General features: G+C 49.0%; 6 protein-coding genes across 6 annotated transcripts; 3 read left to right on the forward strand and 3 right to left on the reverse strand.

Moving 5' to 3' along the window:
* Window positions 1–935: 935 nt before the first annotated feature.
* Window positions 936–7208, reverse strand: ABOM_004000 (uncharacterized protein; the record flags this gene model as incomplete). The annotated part of the gene is made up of 4 exons (XM_022531130.1): window positions 936–1367; window positions 1434–1549; window positions 1598–2086; window positions 2165–7208. 4 exons carry the CDS (start codon window positions 7206–7208, stop codon window positions 936–938), a joined length of 6081 nt encoding a protein of 2026 aa, XP_022390950.1.
* A 634-nt stretch (window positions 7209–7842) lies between these two features.
* On the forward strand, window positions 7843–13457 carry ABOM_004001 (uncharacterized protein; the record flags this gene model as incomplete). Its single annotated transcript, XM_022531131.1, has 5 exons — window positions 7843–7925; window positions 8003–8029; window positions 8088–8542; window positions 8602–13262; window positions 13344–13457. The coding sequence occupies 5 exons, from the start codon at window positions 7843–7845 to the stop codon at window positions 13455–13457; spliced, it is 5340 nt and encodes a 1779-aa protein (XP_022390856.1).
* Window positions 13458–17560: 4103 nt separating this feature from the next.
* Window positions 17561–19508, forward strand: ABOM_004002 (fungal specific transcription factor domain-containing protein; the record flags this gene model as incomplete). Its single annotated transcript, XM_022531132.1, has 5 exons — window positions 17561–17923; window positions 17997–18233; window positions 18283–18423; window positions 18559–18665; window positions 18722–19508. The coding sequence occupies 5 exons, from the start codon at window positions 17561–17563 to the stop codon at window positions 19506–19508; spliced, it is 1635 nt and encodes a 544-aa protein (XP_022390949.1).
* A 972-nt stretch (window positions 19509–20480) lies between these two features.
* Window positions 20481–21918, reverse strand: ABOM_004003 (O-methyltransferase; the record flags this gene model as incomplete). Its single annotated transcript, XM_022531133.1, has 4 exons — window positions 20481–20993; window positions 21074–21284; window positions 21347–21603; window positions 21670–21918. 4 exons carry the CDS (start codon window positions 21916–21918, stop codon window positions 20481–20483), a joined length of 1230 nt encoding a protein of 409 aa, XP_022390948.1.
* A 1528-nt stretch (window positions 21919–23446) lies between these two features.
* ABOM_004004 (MDR family MFS transporter) lies at window positions 23447–25336 on the reverse strand (the record flags this gene model as incomplete). Its single annotated transcript, XM_022531134.1, has 4 exons — window positions 23447–23754; window positions 23814–24899; window positions 24954–25065; window positions 25136–25336. The coding sequence occupies 4 exons, from the start codon at window positions 25334–25336 to the stop codon at window positions 23447–23449; spliced, it is 1707 nt and encodes a 568-aa protein (XP_022390860.1).
* A 1126-nt stretch (window positions 25337–26462) lies between these two features.
* On the forward strand, window positions 26463–27531 carry ABOM_004005 (mitochondrial carrier protein Leu5; the record flags this gene model as incomplete). The annotated part of the gene is made up of 2 exons (XM_022531135.1): window positions 26463–26621; window positions 26677–27531. The coding sequence occupies 2 exons, from the start codon at window positions 26463–26465 to the stop codon at window positions 27529–27531; spliced, it is 1014 nt and encodes a 337-aa protein (XP_022390859.1).
* Window positions 27532–27557: the final 26 nt, after the last annotated feature.

Consider the following 27557-nt stretch of genomic DNA (forward strand, 5'->3'; position numbering starts at 1 on the left):
TTCTTTTCACTTCTTTTCTTTTCGTTCTTTTTGCTCTCGTTCGGTTTGGTCTAGGTGGGGGTTTGAAAGGGAAAAAAAAATCTTATTTACGGATACTACTTCGGGGATCGAACAGATCTGGACTCATTCCCATTTGCATTGCATATTTACAATACAGTACTATGATATCGTACTTTTCTCCGTCCTTTTTACGGGCTACGCAGTGTCGGTGTGAACTTCCGCTCGGAACGGGAGACATGCTAAATGATATGCGGTCCCTTACCTCAGGCCACAGCGTGATTCACCTCGCAGCGGTAAATATGGCATCAACTAGAATTATAGTATGGCCATGACCTGCTGGGTGGGGTCGGTGAGGTTCGTAGGTCTCGGCTCAAGCGGTCAAGCGACCGTGGCTGGCTGACTGCACAGTCGTGGAATGCTGATAGTGCGAACCTTCAGTTCAAGGGGTACAATCTTGCATAGAACTAGTTGTAAGCTAAGCTTGCCGCGCAGGCTGCTGGAACGTGTGGAGCTTGGGCGGGTTGTAGAGCCAGATTGCCTTGTAGATAGGGAAGGCCAGCCGTATGCTCTTTCCATTGCCGTCCTGCTAGATGTAGAGGGTCATTGCAGCTGTGTACTATTGCCTCATCTGGGTATCACATTGTGCGAAAAGCAACCTGGGAAGAATGGCTGGCAAGGATATGCCCTAAATACCCTGATCAAGACCACAGTAGTCGAGCAAATGCATAGTCGATTGTCGATTCCTAGTGGCACCTCAAGATCCTATGCGTGAACCAAAGGGAACAGACACCCAAACGCGTAGATTGTTACATATCTATAGAAGCACACCAGTTCTCCATAGTTGCTCCCCCGAAAATAACCACAAGACTAAAAGAAAGCAATGAAAGATATGGGGTATGCATCTACCGTATATGTGGATCACAACAGACCTTGCATCACTGGATACTCCCTAGTATCTTTTGTAGAACAGGACTCCCGGTGATGTCAAATACCTTCTGGATGTAATCCACTTCCAAGGAGAAAGGCTTGCCGATGACATTGGGCACATATCGGCCAGCCAACTTTCCAATCTCTCCTCGCCAATTAACAACGTCAGATCGAAGCAGTAATGAACGATAGTCATCCACCGTAGTCCGTAAATGGCTTGAATGGAATGGCGTATTGATGCCATGCAGAGGAATGGTTGCTCGACCGCGCTCCAGCTTGATTGGAGTAGGGAGCCTGTTGCTTTCCTGTACATGGCCTGCGATGATACTTTGAAGACTATTGGAAGCCTCTGGGGGCTCCTTCTCCGACACGCTGGGGAGTGGATGATTGCCGTGCGCGATATGGTCAAGAACTTTCCCAAGGACATAGAGGTTGGGAGTCTGTCACAATATGAGTATTGTCCCTACGCTATTCACCCATAGGAAAGCCTAATCCGATGTACTTACAGTTCCTGTGCAGACGTACTGCTCTCCTTCCACGTTGAAGTTGGCGATTTCCAGCAGCTGCTGGCTTTCAGCAGATATCGCTCGAACGATGTCGGACAGGTCTTTAGGTGTGAAACCTGTACATATTAGACCAGAGGTGCGGGAGATACCGAAGCCAAACTTACCTTTGCCAACCCGTTTTGGGTTCGCGGCTACCATACTAAATTCAGCGCCCTCTGTGGCTCCCGTGTTTGAAGAATACCCCATAATAAGCCCACGATAGAAGGCAATCTGCGCGATGGACCAAATCGAGACCCGGTCGAGGAGGGAAGTCAAAGCCGCTAGCTCACCAAGAGAGTGACCACCATACATGGCTCCTTCGTGAATGTAGCCTTTCGCCTTGAGCACGGCGAAGGCGACGTTCTCCAGCACGAGAATGGCAGGCTGGGTGAACATGGTTACAAATAACAGGCCACGAGGGTCTGAGAAAGTGTAAGATGCGGACTTGGGTGTCAAATTTGGCAGCAGAGGGCGCTGTGTGATGCTGCCATCCGGTAGAACCACGGTAGCCGACAGGGACAGGTAGGTGTCTCTGATAGCTCTTCCCTTCCTACCTCCAAAGTGTACCGTGAGGTGTTTGGGGTTGTTCTTGACGATTTCAAGTAATGACCACCCTTTACAAGATTGTAACTCCATTAGCGCTCTGCTCTCGCGATAGTGTCTAAAGCTACACCGGGTGCAAGGCCACTTACCGTAGGTATCCTTAAACTGCTTATCAACATCATCCCAAATGGCCTTGGCTAATGGGCTGCTGTTGTAGAGGTCCATACCCATACCAGGGGACGCGCTCCCTTGACCAGTAAACAGATAGGCTGTCCCAGGTTGTTCCACTTCCGCATCAGCTTCCATGACCTTTCTAGAATCGCTCTTCCGAACCACTTCAATCTTGAAGCACATTCGGCCTTGCGCCATGGCAATGTGTTGCAAATGGACCGCTAGCGATTCTAACGGCAACACCATATCCACAAACGACACCTCAAACCGCCTAAATCTTTGTCGGTCTCCATCCAACACAAGGTGATCAAAGGCTGCAGCAGCCACCGCAGAGGTATACATGCCATGGCAGATTGTCCCTGGAAGATTTGCAAGTCGGGCGAACGTCGGTGACGTATGAATTGGGTTGTAGTCCTTTGAAACGTCACTGTACTGATGGCCGTCCTTCGGCATCTTTACGTCGATAGAAGACTTCCCAGACCAACCCGGCTTTTCCAGTTCCACCCGAGCTCCTGACACAAGGGTCCCTTTGCGCTCGAGGAAGTCGAGGACAGGGTTTCCAACGCATGGACCGTATTGGAACCTTACTGAGCCGATCTTCTGTCGTTCTCCAGTTCCTGAGTTGAGAAAGACCGAGCCTTGAACTTGCAAACTTCCAAATTTGGCTATGCTCTGGTAGGTGACAAAGGATTCCAGTTCAAATATAAGTGGTTGTCCAATGATAGAAGACGAGTCATTATCAAGGTGAAGCCACTCCCTGTCACGGAGGACAGCCTCATCCTCGTCCGACGACGCTTTGACCGCCCACCTTTGGTGCCTTGTACGTCTGAAGGTGGTTTCATAGTCATGAAACTCTCCACGAAAAAGGAATTCAGATGTTACTACCATCACCTCTTCAGCGGCTCGATAGATGATGGCCTGAACGACCACCAATTTGCCAGCAGCCTCGATTGTGACGGCTTTAACACGAGCCGTCGATGTGACTGTATCACCCAACGATAATGGAGTGGCCCCTTCCACATACTCAAATTTGTTTGATCGATGAACAAGAGCTAGAAGATCACCACTGATATCCTTTAGCACGAGTGGCTGGGTTAGGGATTCCCAGGCAGCCAGGATACCAACATTAATAGGCAGCGTATCAGAGCTTGAAAACGGTAGGTCTTTATTCTCGAAAGCACACCCAGTTGCCAACGATAGATCCGTCAGCAAGCGCCGGGTGAAAGTCACCTCTGGGCCGTGAAATGTGGAATGAACAGTCAGATTAGGGTCAATCTCCCTGCCAAACCATACCTTACTGTAAAAAGACTTAATTCGTTCATTTCGACCTCCCATGACTTCGGTTATAGCTCGGCTGCTTCCGTCGAAATGATACCTGAGTGGTAACACAACCGAGTTCTGACTATATGCACTAGGCTGATGTACCTCAACTGCAATGTCTTGACCATCGTGACACTGGATTTTAATGTATTCCTTTGATTTAGAGTTGGAAGGTGCCGAGACCACTAACTCAGAGCTTTCATAATTGAAATGTTTGGCGATGTGCTGGGGGGAGTCAAGTAGTGACCGAAATGGGTTCTCTGTACGTTTGTGACCCTGCGTAATATATTTGTCAAACAGCAACCCATGGACTGCGCCTAGAATAGCATGAACAGGCTGCTCCAGAGTGCTGGACGCGACGGAGGTCTCGCTCTCAGCCTCAGAAACCTCTGATTCTGGTCCACTAGAGGCAGCGGAACAGGAGTCAGGAGTCTGACAGCGACTCTCCGGCTGGCACCCTACGCCAATTCTTCGACGACCTTTCTGGAATCGGTCAATTAGACCGTACACAATTCCGTCCAAAATGTCCTGGGCAGATTCATCCGATCGTGTGGAGTATGGGGCGGCCACTGGGCCATGAAGCACGCAAACTCGGCTAGCATCTTGGCCGACGACAGCGTCAAGATCCTCGGACTGCCAGAGGGAGTCTTTCTTGAAGTAGAACTCGAAGTCTTCGTCAAGGGTCGGGATAAAATTCACTGGCTTTTGCCCCCCCTGTTTGCATCTTGCTATGAAAAAGGATGCATCTTCTGGACTGAGGAGCTGGAAGCGCGCCAAGGGGCACACCTTTACAAGGCTTTCCAGGAACAAATGTGGGTCGTCTTCCAAAACCGAGGTGGATACTGCTTCTCCATGGCCTATGGCTAATCGTTCCAATGTCCTGAAAGCGATATCCTGGACGAAACGGGTATACGACGCATTAATCCACCGTTTCTGATGATCGACGTACATCAGCTCCACCAACCTGCGTAGGACATCAATATATGTCATCTGGCTAATGTCGACCACATTGGCTTTCGAGTCGCGGCCGAACCAGGGTTTGGCGTAGTCAGAGTTGAGTCGCTCGATTATGTATTTTTTGTTCTTCTCAAGATAGGCGATCCGATCCTCCCTCGGAAGCTTAAAGACGGTTTTATCCATCTCCGCCCATAGCATGACTCCACGATTGGCAATCTTATGTATAGGCTCCCCCATCTCTGATTTCACAGTGACGATGCCTCCTGCAGAGCCTGTATACGTTTTCTCCCACTCATTGTCGGGTACCCCTGGTGTATTACATATCAGCTCCTTCACCGCCTGGGATGTATGTGCTTCTTTGGACACCATCATGCGACTTCCCAGCAGGACTCCATCGAAGGGCATCTTGGGGTACCCGAGTTCAACGGACCAAGTGCCCGTTAGGTAAGGGTAGATATCATCAGCACTTCCAAATCCACTCCCTGCCACCAGATATATATTGGTACATCTACGTATAGCGGCATACATGCTCAGGATAGGTGCATGAAAGTCCTCAAACGAGTGATGACCACCCCCACGCCCTCCAGTCCATTGCATGATCACTGGAAAGTTCGGGTGTGCCTTGGCGATATCGATTACATCCCTTATACCTGGCACGGATCCTGGCTTTAGGGAGATGTGCTGAATCCCTATAGAGTTAATATACTCAGCCACTACATCGGCAGATGGCACCCCAGCTCCGATAGTTAGGCCCTGGATGTGATACTGGTTTCGAGACAGTTGCTGCAGTAGAGGAATTTGCCAGCTAATGGCCTTTGGGTCTGCGTATATCAAGTTCACCGTGACCCCCCGCCCTTGAGGGATGCTTTGAAGCACTTTCTTGACCGCCGCTGAGAGATCGCCTTCTTTATAATAGCCTCCACCAGCCAGCTCCGTATGGTAGCCGGCATTAACAATGGCAGAAACAACATCCCAATGCGCTGTAGTCGGTGTCATACCAGCAACCATGACCGGGGGTGTACCTAACAGCTCTGTTAGTCTGGTTTCCAACCGACCTAGGCCGCCAGCCGATGCTGATAATCGTGGTCGGAACCGCTGGCCCCATGGCCGTATTTTGGTGGACGAATCCAGAAGTGATGGTGAGAGCAGGTCAAGTATGTTCCCGATTTCCTCGTCCTGGGTATCAGTCTGGAGGGCGCTTATTATTCGCATCCCGCGTCCATCTACATTCAGCTTGGCCAACGGAGCCATGGAAGGGTCAAATGAAAGGATGTGAGTAGTGGACTCGGGGAGTGCCAGAGCTGCGGGCCAGTCACAAATCTCAAGCAGGATGGCATCTATCAGCATCGGAATCAGGTTTGCAGTCCGCGACTGCTTGATGTCGTGTCCAGTCCTGGTGTGCCGAACAGACAAGCGGAGCTGTGCTCCGATGACCACTTTGTCGGTAAATCGTGTTTTCAATTCCGTTGAGATGTGGTTTAGGTGTGGTGTATGGAATGGAATGCTGATAGGAAGAAATCCATGACTAAATATAGGCTTGCGGCTGCTAAAAGGAACCCGGTTCTGATTATTGCTGGAGGCAGCTATCGATGTTAAATAGCTGTCCAGGCGTGCTAATGATCCAGCAGGCCCTCCGATCACCACCCGATCACGCGTATTCACAACGCTCGTATGTACTCTCTCGGAGGCATCGAGACCTTCATTGATCTGAGCAATTGTTGACTCTGCCTGGGAAAGCTGCATCCCAGAGATATCTAGCATGCACGACGGAGACTTCTCGGTATTTGCAGGCAATGAAGCTCGAGGAGTGGATTTGTAGCATTGAAATCCAATCCAAAACAGAAGCTCCAAGGCCATTTCCGCATAGTGGTAGAACGATGCCCATGTGTCCGATAATGCGACAACCACTGCAGTCAATATGCCCTGGGAGTGGCCCGTGAAGCTGTTGAAATGGGACCCCAACTGTCCTGGTGTAAGGCCCAGGAGATGACATGAAACGGCGTACCGGGCGAGGCTAAGCAGGCCGGTGATCGGCATACTCACGGGTGCCTCCGCCATTTCCGTCGGAGTTGGGGTGGTTTGTGGATCGCGCATCCAAGATTCCAAATCCAAAGGATGATTAAGTTGAGTGCTGGCCTCAGGAGATCTGGATAGATCGCGAAGGCGGCCACCAGCAACGCGGAAAAGATCGCCCAAAAATGGCTGGTAGGTATTGTAAAGCTCCCTCAACTCCTGAATGCATAATGTATTTCTAGACCCTTGTCCTCCAAAGATGCCCACCAGCTGGAAGTTTCCTCGTAGTGCCTCCTGCAAAAGGGCGCTTTGAGGACCCGTATAAGCCCCGGGCGTCGTACACGCCGCCCGGTAGTATGTCTCCAGCCATCGTCCACGTTCAGCTGGACTCTTTGTAATCTGGGCTATAACTGCATGTACCTCGGAGTCCCGTAGAAATTGATCGTCAAACGCGCGGACCACTGCTCGAAGGGCTGATGGAGGTGTTGCTTCCTGGTCAAGTAAATATCGGATAAAAGACAACACCACCTCAACTGGGCTTCTGGGGCCTTCGCTGTCTGTGGGAAGTTGTACGAGAGACCAAAGAAAATCGTCTCTCTGACCCTGGAGAAAATTCCAATCGTCAAGATCAATAATGGTTAAAGAGACTAGTATGCCCTTGAAAATCAGGGAAAGCCGGCCCTTCATCTCAGCGGGCGATGAGGATGGAACTGCGCGGTCCGAGTGGATCATACTAGCTGTTGGGATGCCTCCAATGTACATACAATCTCTCAAGATTGAAGGTAGGGGGACGGCCTAATCCTGCATCATGGGTCTGTTGCTTATTAGTGCCTTGGGTCATATCCCTCCTTGACCATATGAGTGATATACCACAAACAATGTGAACTGCAATTAAGCTATTTCCACGGCACAACGTGAGATGCAATCACGGCCTTTCGGGCTGCTTTTGCTCACCGCTCCTAGGCTGGCCAAGCTTCGGACACTGCACCCTAGTGCCGGCGATCACAACCGGCAGTACGGTCTTGTTGTTTTTACATAGCATGATTGGCGAGGACCAAGGGAGCGGAAATCCCCGGTGTCTCGGTCACTACGGCCTTCGGCTTTCTGCAGGAGATACCGGTCCTGGAGAAAGTGAGACATCACATTGAGGCAACTATTGGATCGACGACGCCGATCGCCGACGGACAGGTGGGGCCGGTATCCAGTAGCCCTAAGTGCGTGGATATGGTCAAATTAAGAACGACTTTTTCATAGTATCCTTAAAAGAACAATCTCAGTAGCTCGCTCATACCCATGCTTCATGTCTCACAGCCGCCACCTTATCCTTCCCTACAGTTGAGTCAGTGGTTCTCTGAGCTACGCGGAAATGGCTACCCAGGCGGTCTCAGTTTCGAAGGCGCCGGATGATCAGGATTCAATAGCATTCGAACTCTTAATTGAGCTTTTGTCGTAAGTGCCAAGTGTGGTGAAACATTAATCTCTTATGATGATAACTAAATGTTTGGCACCATATATGCTACTTACAGGTACCATTTGGCGTCACCCGTGCAATGGTGAGTCTTGCACCTGCGCAGGCTGGCTGGGGATAGCAGAATGAGTGACATTGCCCAGGATCGAGACGCAAAATGAGCTGCTACAGCAAAAACCACCGATTCATCGCGTTGTAGAAGTCGGACCTCGCACGATATTGGCCACGATGGCGAAAAAGACCGCTGAAAAACGACATTTGACTCGCTCCCCGGCGCAAAGCTCAAAATATTCATTCCTTTCAATTGCGGATAACTCCAGTGATATTCATTATGAATATAATCAGGAAGAGGAGGCTTCTAATAATGCGCCTCCTCCAGCCATACAAGTGGAGGATTCCGTTTCAAAGGCCGAGAATCCTCCTGCAGCACCTCAACCCACGCCTCAAGCCCCATCGGTTTCCAAGTCAATGAATCGAGCCCCTACGCAACAAGTGGCTCTCTCTGCAAGTCATATCCTTGTGGCATTAGTTGGGGAGAAGCTTAACAAACCCTTTGACCACATCCCACCAGATTCCACTATCCAGGAATGCTCCAACGGTAAGAGCGAAAACCGGAGTTGGCCTTCCCTGAATAAAGTGCACTAACGTCCAGAACAGGACGGTCAACGATTCAGAACGAGATAATTGGCGCATTGGTGTCGGAGTTTGGGAGGCTTCCAGATGGGGCGGAGTACATGCCACTGAAGGCGCTGGGCGATGCTCTGCAGGCCAGGTTTTCCCATCAACCTGGCAAGCAAATGTCCCCACTCCTGTCGAAATTTATCAACGGTAAAATGCCCTCTGGGTTTAATAAGGCTACAATTCACGACTATCTGGAATCTTCCTGGGGCCTAGATAAGGATCATTCTATTGTCCCTCTTTGTTTTGCAATAACCCTTCAGCCTACTTCCCGTCTCGCCTCTAGGGGGGATGCGGAGGACTTTTTCGATACGGTTGTCTCACGCTATGCGCCATACGTGGGAATCTCGTTTGCCATCTCGCAGACGAGTACCATACCTGAGCCACCAGTTAACCGGACTGCAAATGGGAATTCATTACCTGACCACATCCTAGACCCAAACCAATCGAATCTTTTAGCGGCGTATCACACTCTCATACAGCCACAGAGCGATGGACGGTTAGAGGAACTCACAGCGTCGGCTGAGGAGATGACCCAGCGGCTGGCAGAGATTCAAGCTGAATTGGGAGACCAGTTCCTTGATGGAATCAAGCCAGTATTTGACTTAGGGCAGATCCGCCAATATGACTCCTGGTGGAACTGGGTAAGGATTGATTTACTCAGATGGCTTCGTCGCACTCGCAGTTCCAGCGAAGAGTCACTGTTGGACAGAGATGAAGATCTCCGCCACATATTGAACCGGTGGGAGCCTAGCTGCACCAATATACTACAGAGTCAAGTATCTAGCAGCATTACAGCTACAGGGCAGGGTGCTTTTTACCACAAGTTATTGCAGCTCTCTGAGACAGCGGAGCTAGCAGACCCGGTCTTTATGTACAAGCAGCCGGCTCTAGCTCCCAAGACAATTATCGACATAGACGGTACAGTGCGCACTGTAGACGTACCTCGCAAAACCTCCGGCTACGCAGACCTTATTCGCGAGACACGTATGTCTGCATCTGGTACCGAACTACCATTCATTAATGTCCAAACGCGTGCAGAAGGCGCAAATTTTGCATATGACGTAGATGCAACTCGCGTTCTGGCAGAAGCAATGAAAGCTGGTACAGAGACGGGATTTACATATATTGGAAAGTCTGCTTTGGTGACTGGAGCTGGAACCGGCTCTATCGGTGCGGAAATTGTGAAGGGCCTCCTTAGTGGAGGTGCACATGTTGTCGTCACCACCAGCCGATCAATCACGACCAGTAGCCAGGCATTCCAGGATATGTATAAAGCATATGCTGGGCGAGGTGCGAAACTCACTGTTGTCCCAATGAACCAGGGAAGCCAGCAGGACTGCGAGGCCCTTATCCAATACATCTATGGGCCCGAATCTCCCACAGGTGGAGACCTTGATTTTGTTATTCCATTTGCTGCCCTCAACCAGGTCGGTGAGATACACATGCTCGATGGTCGTGCCGAAGTGGCACAGCGAACAATGCTTGTCAATCTCCTACGCATTCTAGGCGAGATACGAAAGGAAAAGGAACGTCGGAATATAACAACTAGACCTACAACGGTGATTCTTCCCATGACATGCAATGAGGGTACAATCGGTTCAGACGGCTTGTATCCGGAGTCCAAAATTGCCTTACGGTCCCTATTCAACCGCTTTTACTCGGAAACCTGGGCCGACTATTTGCATATATGCGGTACAGCTATCGGCTGGACACGAGGCACGGGCATCATGCAACCTCTTAATAATATCTCCGAGGAAATCGAGAAACTTGGAGTAATCACCTTCACGCCTGCAGAAACTGCATTCAATATCCTGTCCCTGATGACAACAGATATGATTGCAATGTTGGAAGGACGGCCAATCCTCGTAGACATGGCAGCTGGTTTGTGTGAGATGTGGAACATAAAAGAAACAATCTCCAGGGCCTTCGCCACTGTCGCTAAGAAGCAAAAGGTCCAGAAAGCCTTACAGGCGGAGAAAATGCGCCATGAAGAGATTCTGTGCGGTCCAGCAACAGGTACCCAACCTGCAACACCAAACTTCCTCCGACGCGCCAACATACAGTTGGACTTCCCAGAACTTCCTCATCACGATGAAATAAGAGCAAATTTGCCGAGACTAGATGGCATGGTGGACCTTTCGCAGACGGTGGTTGTGGTCGGATATTCCGAGTTAGGTCCGTGGGGTAACTCTCGTACACGTTGGGAAATAGAACACCAGGGAAGGTTTTCCCTAGAAGGCTATGTGGAAATCGCGAGGATTATGGGGTTAATCAAGTACTTTTCTGGGGATATTAATGGACAGGCCTACTCCGGTTGGATTGATGAACAAACTAATGACCCTGTGCGTGATGATGAGATACCCCAGAAGTACCATGAGCACATCATGAACCATGTTGGGTTGAGAATGGTTGAGCCAGAGGCGGCGTTGGGATATGATCCAGCGAAGAAGGAATCGCTACATGAAATTGTAGTGGACGGAGACCTCCCGCCATTTGAATGCTCCAAGGCTACCGCAGAGTCGTTCAAGCGCCGCCACGGGGACAACGTGTCCATATATCCACTTTCAGATGAAGAGTACAGGGTCGTGGTAAAAAGGGGAACCAGCCTCCTGGTCCCTAAAGCAACCATCTTCGAAACGACGGTGGCCGGTCAGGTCCCCAAAGGCTGGGACCCTCTGAAGTACGGAATACCGGAGGATGTTGTGCAACAAGTGGACCGCCTCACACTTTACATGCTGTGCTGCTTGTCAGAAGCGTTGCTGTCCGCTGGTATCACGGATCCTTATGAACTATATAAGCACATTCACGTTTCCGAGCTCGCCAGCTGCCTTGGGTCGGGGGGTGGTCCAATAATATCATTACAACGAATGTTCCGAGACCGCTATATGGAAAGGCCAGTACGGAATGATATCCTGGCAGAGAGCTTCTACAACACCATCGGTGCTTGGGTAAATATGCTGCTTTTTTCCTCCACTGGCCCGCTCAGGACTCCTGTTGGAGCCTGTGCCACTGCTCTGGAGAGTCTGGATAGCGCATGTGAAGCGATTCAGTCTGGGAAGTATAGAGTAGCCTTGGTTGGTGCGGCGGACGACTTTACAGAACAGCACTCCTATGAATTCGCGCAGATGAAGGCTACTGTTAATAGCACGGAGGACCTAAAGGCCGGTCGACCGCCGGGCGAGATGTCACGTCCCACTGCGACATCCCGGCAAGGTTTCGTTGAATCTGCCGGTAGTGGGGCTCAGATCCTAATGACCGCGGAGCTTGCAATGGAGATGGGACTTCCTATTTATGGCATTGTCGCGTACAGCCAGCTGGCTGGCGATCAAATTGGACGTTCCGTTCCTGCTCCAGGAAAGGGCCTCCTATGTGCTGCCCGACAGGCGATCAATGGCGAAAGCTCGCCTTTTCTTGATCTGAATTATCGCCGTACAATGTTTCAAGATGAGATGGTCGAGATAGATAATTGGCATAACAAACAGCTCCTAGCCAAGGGGCCTTCTCAGCACCTGGAGACTATCAGGGTCTCTAGGGTCCAGGGGGCACAGCACCGGTGGGCCAACAACCTCTGGCTGCAAGACCGTTCGATATCTCCCATCAAAGCAGCGCTCGCTACATGGGGGCTTACTATCGATGATATTCAAGTGGCCTCATTACATGGAACGTCAACCAAGGCTAATGATCTTAACGAAAGTGATGTGGTCAATACGCAGATGACCCATTTGGGTCGGACATTGGGAAATCCCTTACTAGTAGTCTGTCAGAAGAGCTTAACCGGGCATCCAAAAGGGCCAGCGGGGGCATGGCAAGTCAACGGATGTCTCCAAATGCTCCGAACAGGAATCGTTCCAGGTAATCGAAATGCCGATAATGTGGACGAGCAGCTGAGGCAGTTCCAGCACCTTGCCTATCCTTCGCAGTCTCTTACCCTAGACAAGATTAGAGCAGCCATGGTTACCTCATTCGGGTTCGGTCAAAAGGGTGCGGTTGCGATAGTTATCTCTCCAAATTATGTCTTTGCTGCGGTCTCACAATCAACATTTGACGACTACCGATCTCGTGCTCTCCAACGTCAGCAGTCAGCGAATCCGGCATATGTGTTTGCGCTCCTCAATAATTCAATGGTTAAGATAAAGAGCAGCTCACCGTGGAAGGATCAAGTGCAACTTCGCCAGATGCTCCTAGACCCCCATTGTCGCCTTTCAGAGGATGGATCACTCGTCACGAAGCAGCCCGCTTTTGAGACCGCTCAACAGGATCTACATGTGCTAAAGAGCCAGAAAGCGTCCGCAACGTTGGACATGCAACCAATGGACTCCAAGCCCCTATATGGAGCCGTTCAAGAGATGATTGAATCCATACCCGCATCTTCACTCGGTGCCTCTGCGATCTCCGTAGGCATCGATGTAGAAGACATTTCTAGTGTAAATAGTGAAGATGCTATATTCGTGGAGCGGAATTTTACCGCCATTGAAAGGGAGATCTGCCTCAGTTCGCCGAATCCTCGCGCTTCATATGCTGGGCGTTGGAGTGCGAAAGAAGCTGTTTTCAAGAGCCTGTCTGTTCAATCGCGCGGTCCTGGGGCTGAGATGGCATCGATTGAAATACTTAGCGACTCGGGAATACCAAAGGTGAAGGTGAGCATAACCCAGGATATACTGAGTCGTCTTCGTACCTAGCATGCGCGCAACCATGACTGACAAAATTCATTACCATAGCTTCATGGCCCTGCCCTGGAGGCAGCGACTCTCAAGGGTATTAACCGTATCGAGGTCAGCATCAGCCATGCTGCTGGGAGCGTCGTCGCCATTGCTTTGGCGCATAGCAGTTGAGTGGTAGAGGCATTTGATATGTGTCTCCTGTATTGCTCATAGAATGTTATCGTTTGGTCATTTTTCACACAATATTTCAGGAAGGAATGGTAACCGAATCGGAGTGTGCACGGGTGCCTATACCATTTAATTATAGCCTTATACCCTAACACTTAATCAGGCGGCGTGGCAATTTTGACTTCCGGGGGAGGGTCTTGGATCTCGACACCGAAACCAACCCAATATCAACTCTAGTTTGGTTACAAAAAGAGCAGAAATGAGGATGTATTTACAGGAAGGTACTAGTATAATATGAAGAAACATAGAACCAGAGTCTTCGGATACTTGTGCTGTTAAATATTATATAGCAGAATCTCATGGCAGGGGTTGGGAACAGATATGTATACGACGCGTCCCGCCCCGGTACAGGATAAGAATTGTAAGTAGAATCAAGTAGACAATCACTTAGCTCCACAGGTCATGAGCCCGGGTGGCGCAACCCTTGGGCGTGCAGTTAGGTATCAGAAACTTAAGTAAACGACGTTTGGACTGTGATTTATCACTATGTGTGGGCTGCATACTGGATTCGGATGCCCCATGCAATCAAGCGATCGCTCTTTGCTCTGTATGTAATTATCTATCTGAGCAAACATATAGTATTTGACCAAACATGCAGTAGCAATCGGGTGCAATATACCTGAAATAAAAGTACAAACTCTGGGACTACTACAGCTATAATCTAGAATACAGAATTACTTTCTAGATGGCACGATGCGACGGTGGCATTTAATGTGCCTATACTGACTCATATAGAACAATGCCGAACCGCACACTGAAGCATGGGCCTTGACATGAAACTACAGGCATAGAGTACTGATCATTCCTTGTGGTATAGAACTTTTCATAGCTCGTTTAATCCATGTTGCAGGGTATAGACTCATCGCCCTGTTGATAAACCTAGTTCTGATAGGGTTGGCAATACCATACCTCCTGTATCTATATTCTAGTGTGAAATATCGACTACATGGGGTTGAGATATTTTCCCATTGCGTTTTATTTATTATCTATGCTAGTATTAAATCTACCCCGGGATTTCAAGCCATTTCATCCATCAGTGGAACAATATCAAGAGACAGCAGATTCCGAAAAGAAAATTGATCCGGGGTAAGTTTAGTTAACGCCGGAAAATCACCTCCACACATAATGCCCCAACCACAGTTACTACAATATATATTTACGCCTCCACACAACCACCCCACCAGACGAAAGCGCTACTGAGGCATTTGGGCTTCCAAACGCGGTGACGGTCCCATCGGACAGTCAGCGAATCATGGTGGGAGGAAAGATCGGTCTTCGGAGCGACGATACAGTCGTGCTGGGGGAAGGCTGGAGGCGGAAATCAACCAGGCTTTTTTGAACGTGCTGGCGTCGTTGCAAGCTACTGGATTGTGTGGGAATGCGTAGGAATATGTGTATAAGGATTGTGAACATGAGATGTGTATATCAAGTTGCTCTAGCTGATTGATATTGTGTAGTTGACTACGTATCAGCTGCAGGGTGATGAGATCTGGGATGTTTTGTCGGCTACGGCAAAGGGTCTTTTGTCATATTTAATGCTTTGTTTTGAACGTTTCCAGTAGATTAACAAAGATTACATTCTGGCTTCGAAAAATGGGAGCACGCCGACATCACCCTCTGTAGGTGCTTGGCCTTCGCGGTCCCTTCAAATGATGTATTGCGATCAGAGAATGTGTGCATTAACTTGACTCGAGAATGACAGCTAAAGTTGAAGTACGCCAGAAAGAGCATGATTCAAATATAATTCATCAAATTAGTTAATATGCGGAGACGTATTCAAGTTCTAATGGCGAGTAATTATTTATAGGAGTTACAAAAGTCCGCGCTACGGGGATTACTAGCAGGGCTATTCAATATTACCTGGGATCTAAGCTACTGTTATTGCCTCGCTCGTACCGGATTCTTGTCAATCACGGTACTGATGCGGACCAAGGACTGACCAGCTGATATAAGACCTAACTAATAGCCGCACGAGTATTGATATGGTTGCCAGTATTGCGTGACCGGTCGATGTTCTCCGCGAGGGCTGACTACGGCCGGTCTATTTCCAACCAACCAACCTTTGCTTTTAGTCGAGAATGTAGTCAGCATTATTATTGCTATGAACTAGGGAAATGTAGTGATGAAAGGGGCCCATGGCAAATCTAGTAATAGGGATACCCCATATAATCTGCGGGTATTTGTGCAGTAAGGACGGATAAAGGCAAGGATTTATATCATAGCACACCTTGTAGTACCACACATGCTTAAGCCATGGTAACCAATTAACAAGGGTTTTATAAGCACTAGAACAATTAGCCGTCCTGTGCGTAAGAGATATAACCAAAGCAAAACGATAGCCAAACAGCCTAACTCACTTACTAGTCTATCCATCAACAGCCTCCGCGAACTTGGGAGGTTCAGCTCGGAGGTCCTCGAAGGCAGCATAGCATGCCAATGGCTCTGGACCCTTTAACAAAGCCCAATCTTGAGCTTCCAGCTGTTTAACGCATACGCCAGTTTACCGGTCACGTTCATAGTTTGCTCCCAGTATACCTTGATCGCGTCATATCCTAAGCGCCTTAGGGGACTTGTATTGGCGGTCCATTGTCGGCTGGGCAAACCATTATGATTAAGTGTTTTCAGCCTCAGTAACTCCTCTCCGTGATCAAATTCCGGCGTGCCTGTGTGGATAAAGAAGCCGTTGGAGCAAGGGCAATTGATGAATCTCTAATACATCACCGACCTTCTTCCGTCTGGATATAGTTCTTTCCGCGGATTGCGGTGAGCTGTAAGTCTAACTAAGGTAGGAATGAGCAAGTCTGTAGTTTATTCGCTTGATTTGCCCGCGGATGTTGACCGAGACCCATCTGTCACAATCAATTATCCAGCATGTATTACCCCGGCTCCTCAGACTTCGTAATGTCTGCAATGGTAGGTGAGGTACATACATCTTACCGCGGTTCGTTTTAGTATTACCAATAAAAAAGTTACCGAACGTACGCGTGCCGCGGTGCTTCTCCGGCCAAAGACTAGTGCTTATCGCCAAATCACAAGAATCGAGGGGAGGGCGGGGGGGCGGCCCGAATTCAACCGGTGTGGGCCGTTCCGATTTCTTACCGACATCAAGCCACACACTTATTTCGTAGCGTTCTACTCTGTACTCTATAAAATATACTATATATAATTTATTAAATTTGAATTTGAATGAAAGATACGCAAATTCAGACCCTATAGCACAAGTAGTTACATAGCTAGATAAAGGAGATTGAAATAGGAGTAGAAATAGTAGGAGTAGGAGTAGGAGTAGACAGACGGTGGCGTGGTCAGAAATATATATAAACTTGGGGCGACAGTATCCAATCATAAAACAAACTGGATTAAAATCATAAACGCGGTATATAAATATTTTCCGAACCGGGACAAGCCGATAGTCCGATCATGGACCCCATGGACTAATATACTTGGTAGAGAATCTAGAGGACCTTTTCAAGTGGATTGGTTCGACTCAAATATGTTGCGCTGGAGTGGTTGGTAAAATCGGTAATACGTTCCACAGTTAAATACATACCATGTCACCTGACAACAAGGGTTTCTTCCTTGCAGTCATGAACCTTCATGAGTTGGAAAATTACTAAAACTGCGGGACTCGGGAAGAAAAAGCAGTGATCCTAGCAAGAGACCTTGCAAGTTTCTGTCTGGAGCAGCCCAGAATAATGAGTGCCAATCCAGGGCTTGGCCCGACGCGCCGTGATAAACAATGTTCCTACTGCGCCCGTGCATTCGCCCGATCGGAGCACCTTTCGAGGCATGAGCGCTCACGTATGTTGACCCACCATGGCGGGAGCAACCAAATTAACGAGACCTCTAGATCGTAATGAGCGCCCGTTTAGATGTACTCTTTGTCATGCAACCTTTACTCGACAGGATGTGTTCAGAAGGCACCATGAAGGTATCATATGGGACCCTTCCCGCAATATCCTACTCAAGGAAACTACATTGAAAGCCAGTCGATGTCTATGCATCCCACGTCCACGCGAATGCCTAGCCCCTTAACCTCATCGGCCATGGCACCGAATCATACGGAGGGCTTGGCCGCTATGGCGCATCCTCCTGCCGTCGACCCCGTCACCTTTGTGTATACTTCGACCCTGAACTCTTCGACCTCATCGCTCAACCTTCCCAAGGATCCCAAATCTTCCATGCCGAGCAATTCGGAAGAGAGCTCACAGGAAGATTCACCTGCCAGTCTGACATTGAGGTGCTTTACACCTCCCTTAGATAACCATCCCAACACAGCATCCTCATCGCAAGCGGAGGAGTCCCCGGCATGGAAAGGTTCGTTCGCCATATCAGAACAACAATGGCATCAGCTAGCTTCCGAGCAACAATGGCATCATCTTGCGTCCACACTCAATATTGTTAGACCGGTAAGCTTTGATATAATGCCTGGGACAACGCTATGCCCCACCCCCACTCAGTACCTGACTATTCACAAACTAGGTCCAAAGTTTGAGTGATCTCAAACTTCCCAGTCGCTTGACATTGGAGAGATTACTCAGAGCATTCGCTGAGTGCTTTCTCATTTACATTCCATGTATTCATATGCCGACCTGGAAAGCAGAGCTGGCCCCTCCTTGCATGATCTTTGCGATGGCATCCATTGGCGCCAGTTACTATGACGACGATGCAACTGCAACTTCACTTCATTGCATTGCCCAGATGTGCATAAAAAACCATGTGAGTGAAGCAAAACAACTCTTTAGGCATGTTCTCTAATTAGCAGAAGATTGAATTGAGCCCACTCACTATCGCAGACGAGCCGCTATGGGTACTGCAGTGTCTGCTATTGATCATGGCAAATGGTACAAAAAACAGCGATTTTCGTACGTTTCAAGAATCTGCATCGTTGGCATCTCTTTTGATCGAGGTATGTCTAAGTAATTCAGAGGGTTCATCGTTTGGAGACAGCCCTTGTGCAGTCTTCTGCTCTACCCCATTCTGGAATCCTTACCTTCTGGTGTGTTCTTACAATGAGGCCACTGATACATGGTTTACTGCACAGGGCATTCAGTATAGAAAGATCTCTCCATACGTGCCAGAGTCAGTCGGTGGAAGTGGCAGTATTCTAGAGCAATGGCAGAAGTGGATTGATTCTGAGACGACTGTACGGTGCGTGGAGGTATCCAATCTTAGAAATTTGAAGTGCATCTAACCCGACTTGAAAGAACAATCTGTGCAATATATGTCTATCTGTGTGCCCTAGGAGCCACATTTCATACGGCAAGCTATTCCTGGAGCCTGGATATTAGCGATTGCTTTCTGCCCTGCGATGAATCGGAATGGACAAGTGTATCGCCACAAGCGTGGTTGGAAAAGCGAAAGTCCAATTCCGAACCCCCTATTCAGTTCTCAACGGCCCTAGCCAATATCATGTCTGCCCAAGGTGCACCACCGCTTCGACTGAGTCTTTTCGGGTCCTATCTGACATTACACGGTATTGTTAAACATCTGGCGAATCTCTACCAGGACAACTGGCTTATGAATTCGTTACCAACACACGTACAACGGGTTGAAGAATCGTTGGCTCGGTGGCGGATCTACTCCGAGCAGAACCCCGAGTTTCATTGTTCATCGAGGTACCCTAGCGGAGTGATTGCCGCAAATGCCCTTTCGTTATATCGTCAGGCTCATGTCCGACTGTGTGGAAACTTCAGGCCTCTCCGAGCGGCCCTGACGACTCGAAATATGCAGAATATCACTTCCAAGTTAAATGAAATCAAAGTCAACATCTCAAGCTCAAGGACATGTGTGAAAGCCGCTTGGTGTGCTATTGAAGCACTCCAGATTTCAGTAGTAATGGGAATGGCCCAAGCAGGATCCATCTCTGGATGGAACTCTAAGTTACTATTCAACGCCTATTCATTGGAATGCTGTGAGTGGTTTCATTTCTTCTACCTCCCCTTTCCTTGGCAGCCACTCGCCCTGCCCTGCGCTGGTAATAACCAGAATTAACCGAAGTTATTCCAAAGGTCTTTTTCTAAGCTTTTGGACGAGGGAGCAGTTGAGACGCAATAGATCAGATCGATCTCCTGAGGAAAATGACATTTTAAAAGCAATACAGGAGGCGCTAGGGGAAATAGACCTAGAGCCAACTATCGCGTCAAAGCCATATTCCATACAATTGGTTTATGCCTGGTCCTTGATCTTCAAGAACAGCGCTACAATAGGACTGTATAGCATTATGGCTGACGCATTGAAAGCTTACGCGGATAACCTAACACAATAACCTTGGAGGTCAATCTTCATTTTAAGTTCTAGGTTTATATAGACTTATAGACTATGTACTTTCCTCATGTTTACAGTGTGATATGTCCATTGCTACCCTTAGGCAAATGCAGTAACTTGATAGTTCGGGGGTTTCTACAACTACGTTGAGCATATATTTAAGCAGATATTTAAACTTACGTGTGGTATTCCCTTGAATGCCTAGGTAGCTTTGTAGAATCTCACACGACGACATGGAAATCTACTTGATTCCAAGGTTATCTATTGATTTACATATATTGGGAATATCGTGAGCAGAACTGTGTCAGACTATTGAGAAGCTAGCTAGGGAGTCCTAGTCTTAGCTTTACCTTGTATCTAGAAGCGCTCTCCTGTCGTAGTGTTACTTCTAATCAAGGGGTACTCAGGTACTATCGTTCACGGGATGAAATCTTTTATCTTTCTATATCAGTTAATGTTTCCTTGCTACTATGAATATTTGAAACTCATGCAGTCGGAGACATCTAAGGAGCGAGCGATAGCCCTACGTGTATACATTTACATATGTATAAAACCAAGAAATTCAATTTCCGAGCACTGGTTGTCAACTGATAGTTCTAGGATTTTTAACTCCAAGCAAATGCTTGGGCGTGAAACGCCGATGGTGAAATCCTGCCATGACGATTCGAACAGCTCGGGTGCCGTACACTAGAATCAGCTTTATGGCTGCCACTCGGCTTCAACGAACCAAATTGTGCTCTTCGGGGGCTTCCAGGCATTCAGGAACTTGAATCGAGAATCGGCCACTTTGAATAGACCTATCCAGTCATCCAAGGCCCTTTCCCCGGTATTGTTCACTGCCTGTCCCAAAAGGTCCATGCATCTAATGCTTCGATATTCCATCCATGGGACAGTACCGGGCTCGGGGATCACGCCGTCGTTGATGACAACCTTGGCTCCTTTCTTAAGCACCGGAATCAAAGCCCGCAACACCTGGACAGCATACTTTTCAGCAAAGCCATGAAAGACCCAGCGGAAAAAGTAGACATCTGCTACTACAGTCTGTGGTTTCAACAGGTCATGTACTTCAAGCTTAACTCGGGACTTGAGATGTTGCGGCACTGCAGCCTTGGTCTCTTCCGTGATTGTATGCTCTTGATCCTGAACTACAAAGTTCAGCTTGGGGTGTGCCTCCGCAATCGCCATCGAGGCAAAGCCTCCACTGCCGCCACACTAAACACAAGCCAAGATTTACCAGTCAGAAAACGCATGCCATTGATTCTCAGATGGAACAGCAGGAGCATGATACTCACGTCAACGACCGTTCCCTCACCAATATCTCCCCATGGGTAACCGGACACCGTGTGCGAGACATCAAATCCCACACCGCCACCGTGTGCTTTCATACTTTTGCTATATCTGTCGGCGACAACGTCATTGCGAGAGGTGTGATCGAACCAGTTGAGATTATGGTTATAGGCGACGTTGATACCAGTCTCATTCGGCTCCCCACTCCCGGGCCACCTCCGCAGAGCTTCAACGGTGTAGACGAAGCCAGGCCACATGTCATTACAGAATAGACCTACCCAGCATCCAAGGTTTCCTCCTCGAGAAGCACTCGGGATGCCCGGTTGTGCGCAACGAATCCCAGTTCCGGCTCCCAGAAGAAGCGGTTAGTGATAGCGTGGCGGACGATCCGTCGGAAGGTGAAGAGTGGTACGAAAATTCCACTCAATTGGTGGCACTTCTTAGCTAGGTCTTCGTAAGATATTGTGCCAGTGAGTGGCACCGCCTGTGGCACCCTGAAGGTCCAAATGGCATGTAGCGACAATGGATCCATGGCCTGTGAAGCTGCATCAGTGATATTTCCTTTGTGTTTCCCATGTAAATGCAAGCCGCGCAAACCTACATCCCAGCAAAGGTTGCGAATATGATCCTTTGGGCCGTGGGAAAGGGCATAGAGCTCTTTTGACGCTGCAATCAACTCCAGGCGAGCCTCATAGGCCTCTTTGTCGTCAGCCGAAATTGCATAGTCAGCTAGCCCATCGACATCGAAAGAGGGAGGCTCCAGTCCCTTGGAGGCTAGGAAATCCGAGATGACTTTCGTCTTCTCGGCAATGAGATTGGATAAGACAATCAATCGATTTGGAGCTGCCATCTTGGTTTTCTTGCGCGGAAATGATCTCAAGGATATTTTCTCTTATGTATGAAGCGAATGTAGATAGCACGATGATATGTTCATGTTCTTGTCGCTACACTGGGGTTTCTAACGACATTTATATTCTAAGATCGAACAGAACCCTTTTTCACGTCATCATATAGTATGCTGGAATTCTACTGGCATGCCCTTACTCTCCCATTGCATTTCCCCCACGATCATACATACACGCTCATAGTATTAACTTTTTTGTATTGTAACATACGAACAGTTCGTCCCATCTGGTACATTAGTTCTGAACCCACTCTATTCCTAGAACAGACAGATTTCTCACCCGAAGACCTTTCTGCTTTTCAACGCAGTGCCCGATCGTCGCCATACAATGCAGCCTGTTCCAATATTGAATAGATTCTCACGTCAGAGTTAAGCCTCCCTGCTACAACATTCGACACAAGCCTCCATCCCACTTTGTCGGACTTTAATTTACCTCCGCATTACCCCACCAGCAGATGCGACTCAACCAATGACCAGAACTCAAGGCCGATGAGTGGATTTTATGCATTCCCTGAACATTCAGTAATTAGGGCTCCTGCAGGAAGAGGCTTAGCGGGTAAGTCGGGACCGGTACGGACCCGCCGCACAGCTGAGCTTATTGTTCGACACTCCAGGAGCGTATCAAAAGGCTTACGTAACCTGAGGCCACATCCCCTCCCACGATACTCAACTCTCCCGAAACGGATTTCCTGATGTAGTATATGGTGATATTGTGGGGTGGAGACTCAGGGTCGCCACATGGTGTAGGGATGGGTGTACGTACTTTTGCTGCAACATGAACCCCCAAATTCCTCCCCACCGCCGACCCATTCTTCCATCCCCACCATTGACCCCATGTGCGACGGAGAACCGGGCCTCGATGCTACTATCTTGGGAAAGTAGGTTGTGTTGTCTTATTCGGTCGTGTCAAAGCCAATCCCGGCGCTCATGCCACGCAGTTATAACTGGATGGCGGGGATAATATCTGAAGCCACTTGCATTTACCAGGGTCAGGTAACGGGATTGAGCCCGGTCAAGGAATGGCTATATACTTACTAGCGGTAAGAAAACATCGGTTTTCGAACGGAAGCAGGGTAACCGAAACAATCAGAGGACGTTTCGTAGACTTTGTGCTGTTGCAGCGGATGCAACCTCACAAGTAGCCGAGGCATGAATGCTACGACTCAGGCGAGTGGGAATAGATTCAAGCAGTTCATCCCTTGAGTCGATTCTAGCTAAGCTCGGAAGACGGTCTAAGCTCTCCCTGCGGCTGGAAAGTGTGCTACGGGAATCGCATAACAATCTTCGGACGTATTATGATATTATTGAAATTTCTTGCAGCATTCTGTTCACGACAATATGAACGTAGCTTGAATCGGAGCACTCTACTATGTTACACGGATACATGACCTTTTTTTTCAACCGCCCCCGAGCATGGTAAGAGTACTGTAGGCACCAAGAAACAAGATTCGGATTGAAACACCAAACTGTGGATCTAAGCAGCGGCCATGGCATTCTTCACGGCTTCCCCCCCAATTCGTGCTCGCCGCGCGAAAAAGGCTAAGAGGAAAGCTATACCCATCGAAGCACATGCGAATGCGAATGTGACTTTGATTCCGTCCATGTAAGCGAGGCGGATTCCATCTAGACTGGCACCGAATGATTTGAGCTCTGTTGCTCCCGCAGCAACGACAGCGGAAGGATCAACATCTGGCGCCGTTCGAGGGAGTTCAATGAGGAGGCGATTTGCGAATGCGGCCTGGGCACCGGATTGCATAAAGGCACCACCGACGGTTTGGAAGCCTATACCGATAGCATCGTGAGATGTTGCACACGAGACGGGATGAGGCAGATTCACTTACACATGAGAATAGCAGTTGTCGCCGCCATGTCGGGCGGTTCGGTATTTCCCTGGGCCATGATCATCGGAACTTGGACGCCAAATCCATTGCCGACGCCGGCTAGGATTTGATAGCCAATCCATTTCCCTGTACTGGTGCCGATATTGAAGGTATATAACAGGCCACATCCGATGGTGCCGACTGCGGCCCCAGATATCACAAACGGTGCGGGATAGCCAGTCATGGAAATCAAAATGCCACTGAGAACCGTGAAAATGGACACCGCGAGGATAAAAGGCAGGTTGTGAACACCCGAGCCGATGGCGGAAGTGCCATCAATACTCTGGAAGTAAATGGGCAGATAATAAATCACCACGATGTATGAGCCGAAGAAGAAGAAGCCCACTGCCGACGGAATCGCATGCTTTTTAACCAAGCGAGGGCAGGACATGGCCATCTCGCCCATGTATATTTCCCAGCCACAGAGAACGGCGAGGATCGCTACGAAGCCGACGATTAAGCCGATGACCACTGAACTGTTCCAGGGATGGGTCAATCCGCCATATTGCATTGCGAGGATATAGCAGGTCACGGAAGCCATCATCAAGAAGGTTCCAATGGGGTCCATCTGCATCACTTTGGACCACAACGATGAGGTGTCCGTAGACTTCGAGGCGGGCGGGCTTTGGAAAAAGACGATAATGAAGATCGCGGAGACAGCGCCTACTGGGAGGTTAATATAGAAACACCATCTCCAGGTGGCTTTCTCCGTGAAAACACCGCCAAGAAGTGGTCCCACGACCGATGCGATTCCTATAGACCCAATTAGCTCGGCGAGCAAGTCTGTGGGAGTAGTAGCCTCGCGCTCACCATAGGAGAGACCGATCAACCCTGTGAAGATAGGTCTTTTTTGGGGTGGTGCGCAAAAGGCCGCCAGGGTGAAGGATCCGGTATTCACGCCTGCGGCACCCAAACCAGCGATCGCACGGCCGACAATCAGGGCCACCGAGGAAGGGGCGACGCCACAGATCAAACTGCCCACTTCAAAGATAAAAATGGCCAGCAGAAAGGTGATCTTCAGGCTAAAAAAGAGATACGCCTTGCCCCCTTTTCGTGCTTGTTAGCAGGAACAATGCGGTGGAAGGGGGGTGTCAAGCGTACAAGCTGTTTGAAAGCCAGCAGTAACCAGGAAGAAGGCCGACCCGTACCAAGCCACGTCGCCGAGACTATGGAAGTCATCGGTAATACGTGGAATAGCCGTAGCAATAATGGTCTAAGGAAAAAGATCAAAGTTAGTCTTTCTTCAGCATGTCAGAGTCTCCAACAGACAGCGTCGTACTCACGAAGTCCAAGGAAGTCAAGAAGATCGCCAAGACCAAAGCAACAACAATGAAAATCAATCGTAAGCCGGTGGGATATTCACCCTCATCGCTAGGGGACGTCGAGGATTGCTGGTCGATGTTTGCATCCTGCAGTCCTGGGGATTTCTTTTCATCAAGTGAGCACTGCTCTGGAGCATGATCAGCACTTTCGTCGGCTGGCATCTTGAATTCGCAATGGTGCGGAGACAAATCCGGCGCTGAGACGGTTATTAGGTAGGGTAAGACTTTTATTCTGGAACACTATGATTCTGGCATCTATCAACATACTTCAGCAACCGGAGTTAATCCCCCCCCGGAGATAGCCAGCTCCGGGCGTGACAAAATCCGTGAAAAAAACAAAAACAAAACAAACAAACTATATGAGATACTACAATAGTACTGGTAGGAGACTTAACAAAACCCAGTAGCACGGTTGTTAATCCTTAAATTTAGTTCTTTCCTCTACTAACTTCCCCTCCTATGCAGGTTTATAGGATTATTGTGGACAAGGAGATCCGAGCTGAAAGCAGTATATACAGGGTAGAGTTAAGCTGTTACGATAGGAAAGAGTACTACATCAGCCCCCCTGTGGAGCTATATCTATAGTACTATCACCGCCTCAGTTGAGATCCAATAGATATCCCACAACTCGGTAGATTCGGAAAAAGAAGGGATCACAATATGACTCAAGATTTACCTGTGCAATTCATTGTCTCTCCGATACCCTGGTTGAGTTGTCGGAGTTAGGGGATAAGAGAGACAGACACAAAGAGCTGGCATGCTGAACTTTGAGGCGTATAAGCTTATCGCGGGTCCGTCCCTGTGAATCAGTGGATCACCCCACCGGTGGGGTCGGTGGGGTCGGTGGGGTAAGGAGGATCAGCTTAACGCCGTGCAATGTCCGGTCCATGCTGGCGGTTGGACCTGTGGCTATAGGGTTCTTGTTTAGCGGCTCCTCTTCATCTACTATACCTACCAGAGGGTAATCTGGAGTATCTCTAGTCCCGAATTTCTCAGTGTAAGCCAAGAGAAGGGTTCTACGTTTTTAACCCTGTGCCAGTAAAATCGTATGGCCACCGCGCCCGTAGATTGTGGGGTTGTCCCTTGTAGCCGAGCTGTTCCGAAAATAGCCACCTGTTGAACTTTCCTGTTCTGGTCCCTGCAGAACCCGAATCTCGGGCAGTGTCTGGCTCCCTTTGGGCAAGAACCACGTGACATACACTAGCGTAGCTTGCATCTCCCTCTTTGGTCTCGACTTTCCAACCCTGGCCCGCAATCCCCCCTATGATCAACTGCTTCTTCTGCCGGAATGGGTGACACTGGGGCTGCGAGTTTGCTCGTAAACGATGCATCCAATGAGATGAAACACAGTCACGGTGAGAATCATGGGTTAGAGTCCAGCAAATGCCAGCGAACCCGGAATTTTGATTGGCGAAATGGAGTAGCGGGAGGTGTTGCAGGCTGCGCAGTGAGTCGTCTGTTCTCACTAGCCGCAGTCGATTACTGAAGCAGGATATCTCTAGGCCAAGACTATTGTGGCTCCAATGGAGAGAATCAAGATTTTATTTCAAACGGCGAATCCGCATTTCTTGCGGTATTCCACCCGGTGGAATGGGTTAATCGAGGCTGTCAGTCACATTCGCACGTCGCATGGGATATCTGCGCTCTTCAAAGGTCACGCCGCCAGCCTGATCCGCGTTTTCCCGTATGCTGGCATCAACTTTCTCGCGTACGAACAACTGCAGCGTGCAATCATCGGATCACCCCAGACCGACACCCCATTTCATCGATTCTTCTGCGGGAGTATGGCGGGTGCCATTGCGACCATCTTCACATATCCTCTTGAGCTGATCCGTATCCGTCTTGCGTTTGAAACAGAACAGAACGCCAATTCCTCTTGGTTCAGGACTTGTCGGAAGATCTACTTTGAGAGCGGCGGTAAAGGTAGCTTAGTAAATCTTTATCAAGGAATTGGTCCGACTATGCTCGGCATACTTCCCTATGCGGGCACATCATTCGTAACCCATGATTTAATGAGAGACCGGCTGCGCTCGCCTTTCTTTGCACCTTATACTCTTGAAAAGGGATCGTCAACTCGACTGACTGCAGCTGCGCAGCTATGTTGCGGAGCAATTGCGGGCATTGTTGCTCAAACGGTTGCTTATCCCATTGATATCCTTCGGCGACGAATGCAAGTCGGAAGTGTGGTTGGGAGCCGATTAGGACTTTTAGAGACCGCTCAGCGCGTAATTTTGGAAAGAGGAGTCAGGGGTTTCTATGTGGGCCTGACAATTGGCTACGTGAAAATGGCTCCCATGGTGGCGACGAGTTTCTATGTCTATGATCGAATGCAGCGATGGCTGGGCATTGTCGAATAAAGGATACTATTGCTTTTACCCGGCTA

Source organism: Aspergillus bombycis (genome assembly GCF_001792695.1).
Source record: "Aspergillus bombycis strain NRRL26010 chromosome Unknown contig00025, whole genome shotgun sequence".
Lineage (NCBI taxonomy): Eukaryota > Fungi > Ascomycota > Eurotiomycetes > Eurotiales > Aspergillaceae > Aspergillus > Aspergillus bombycis.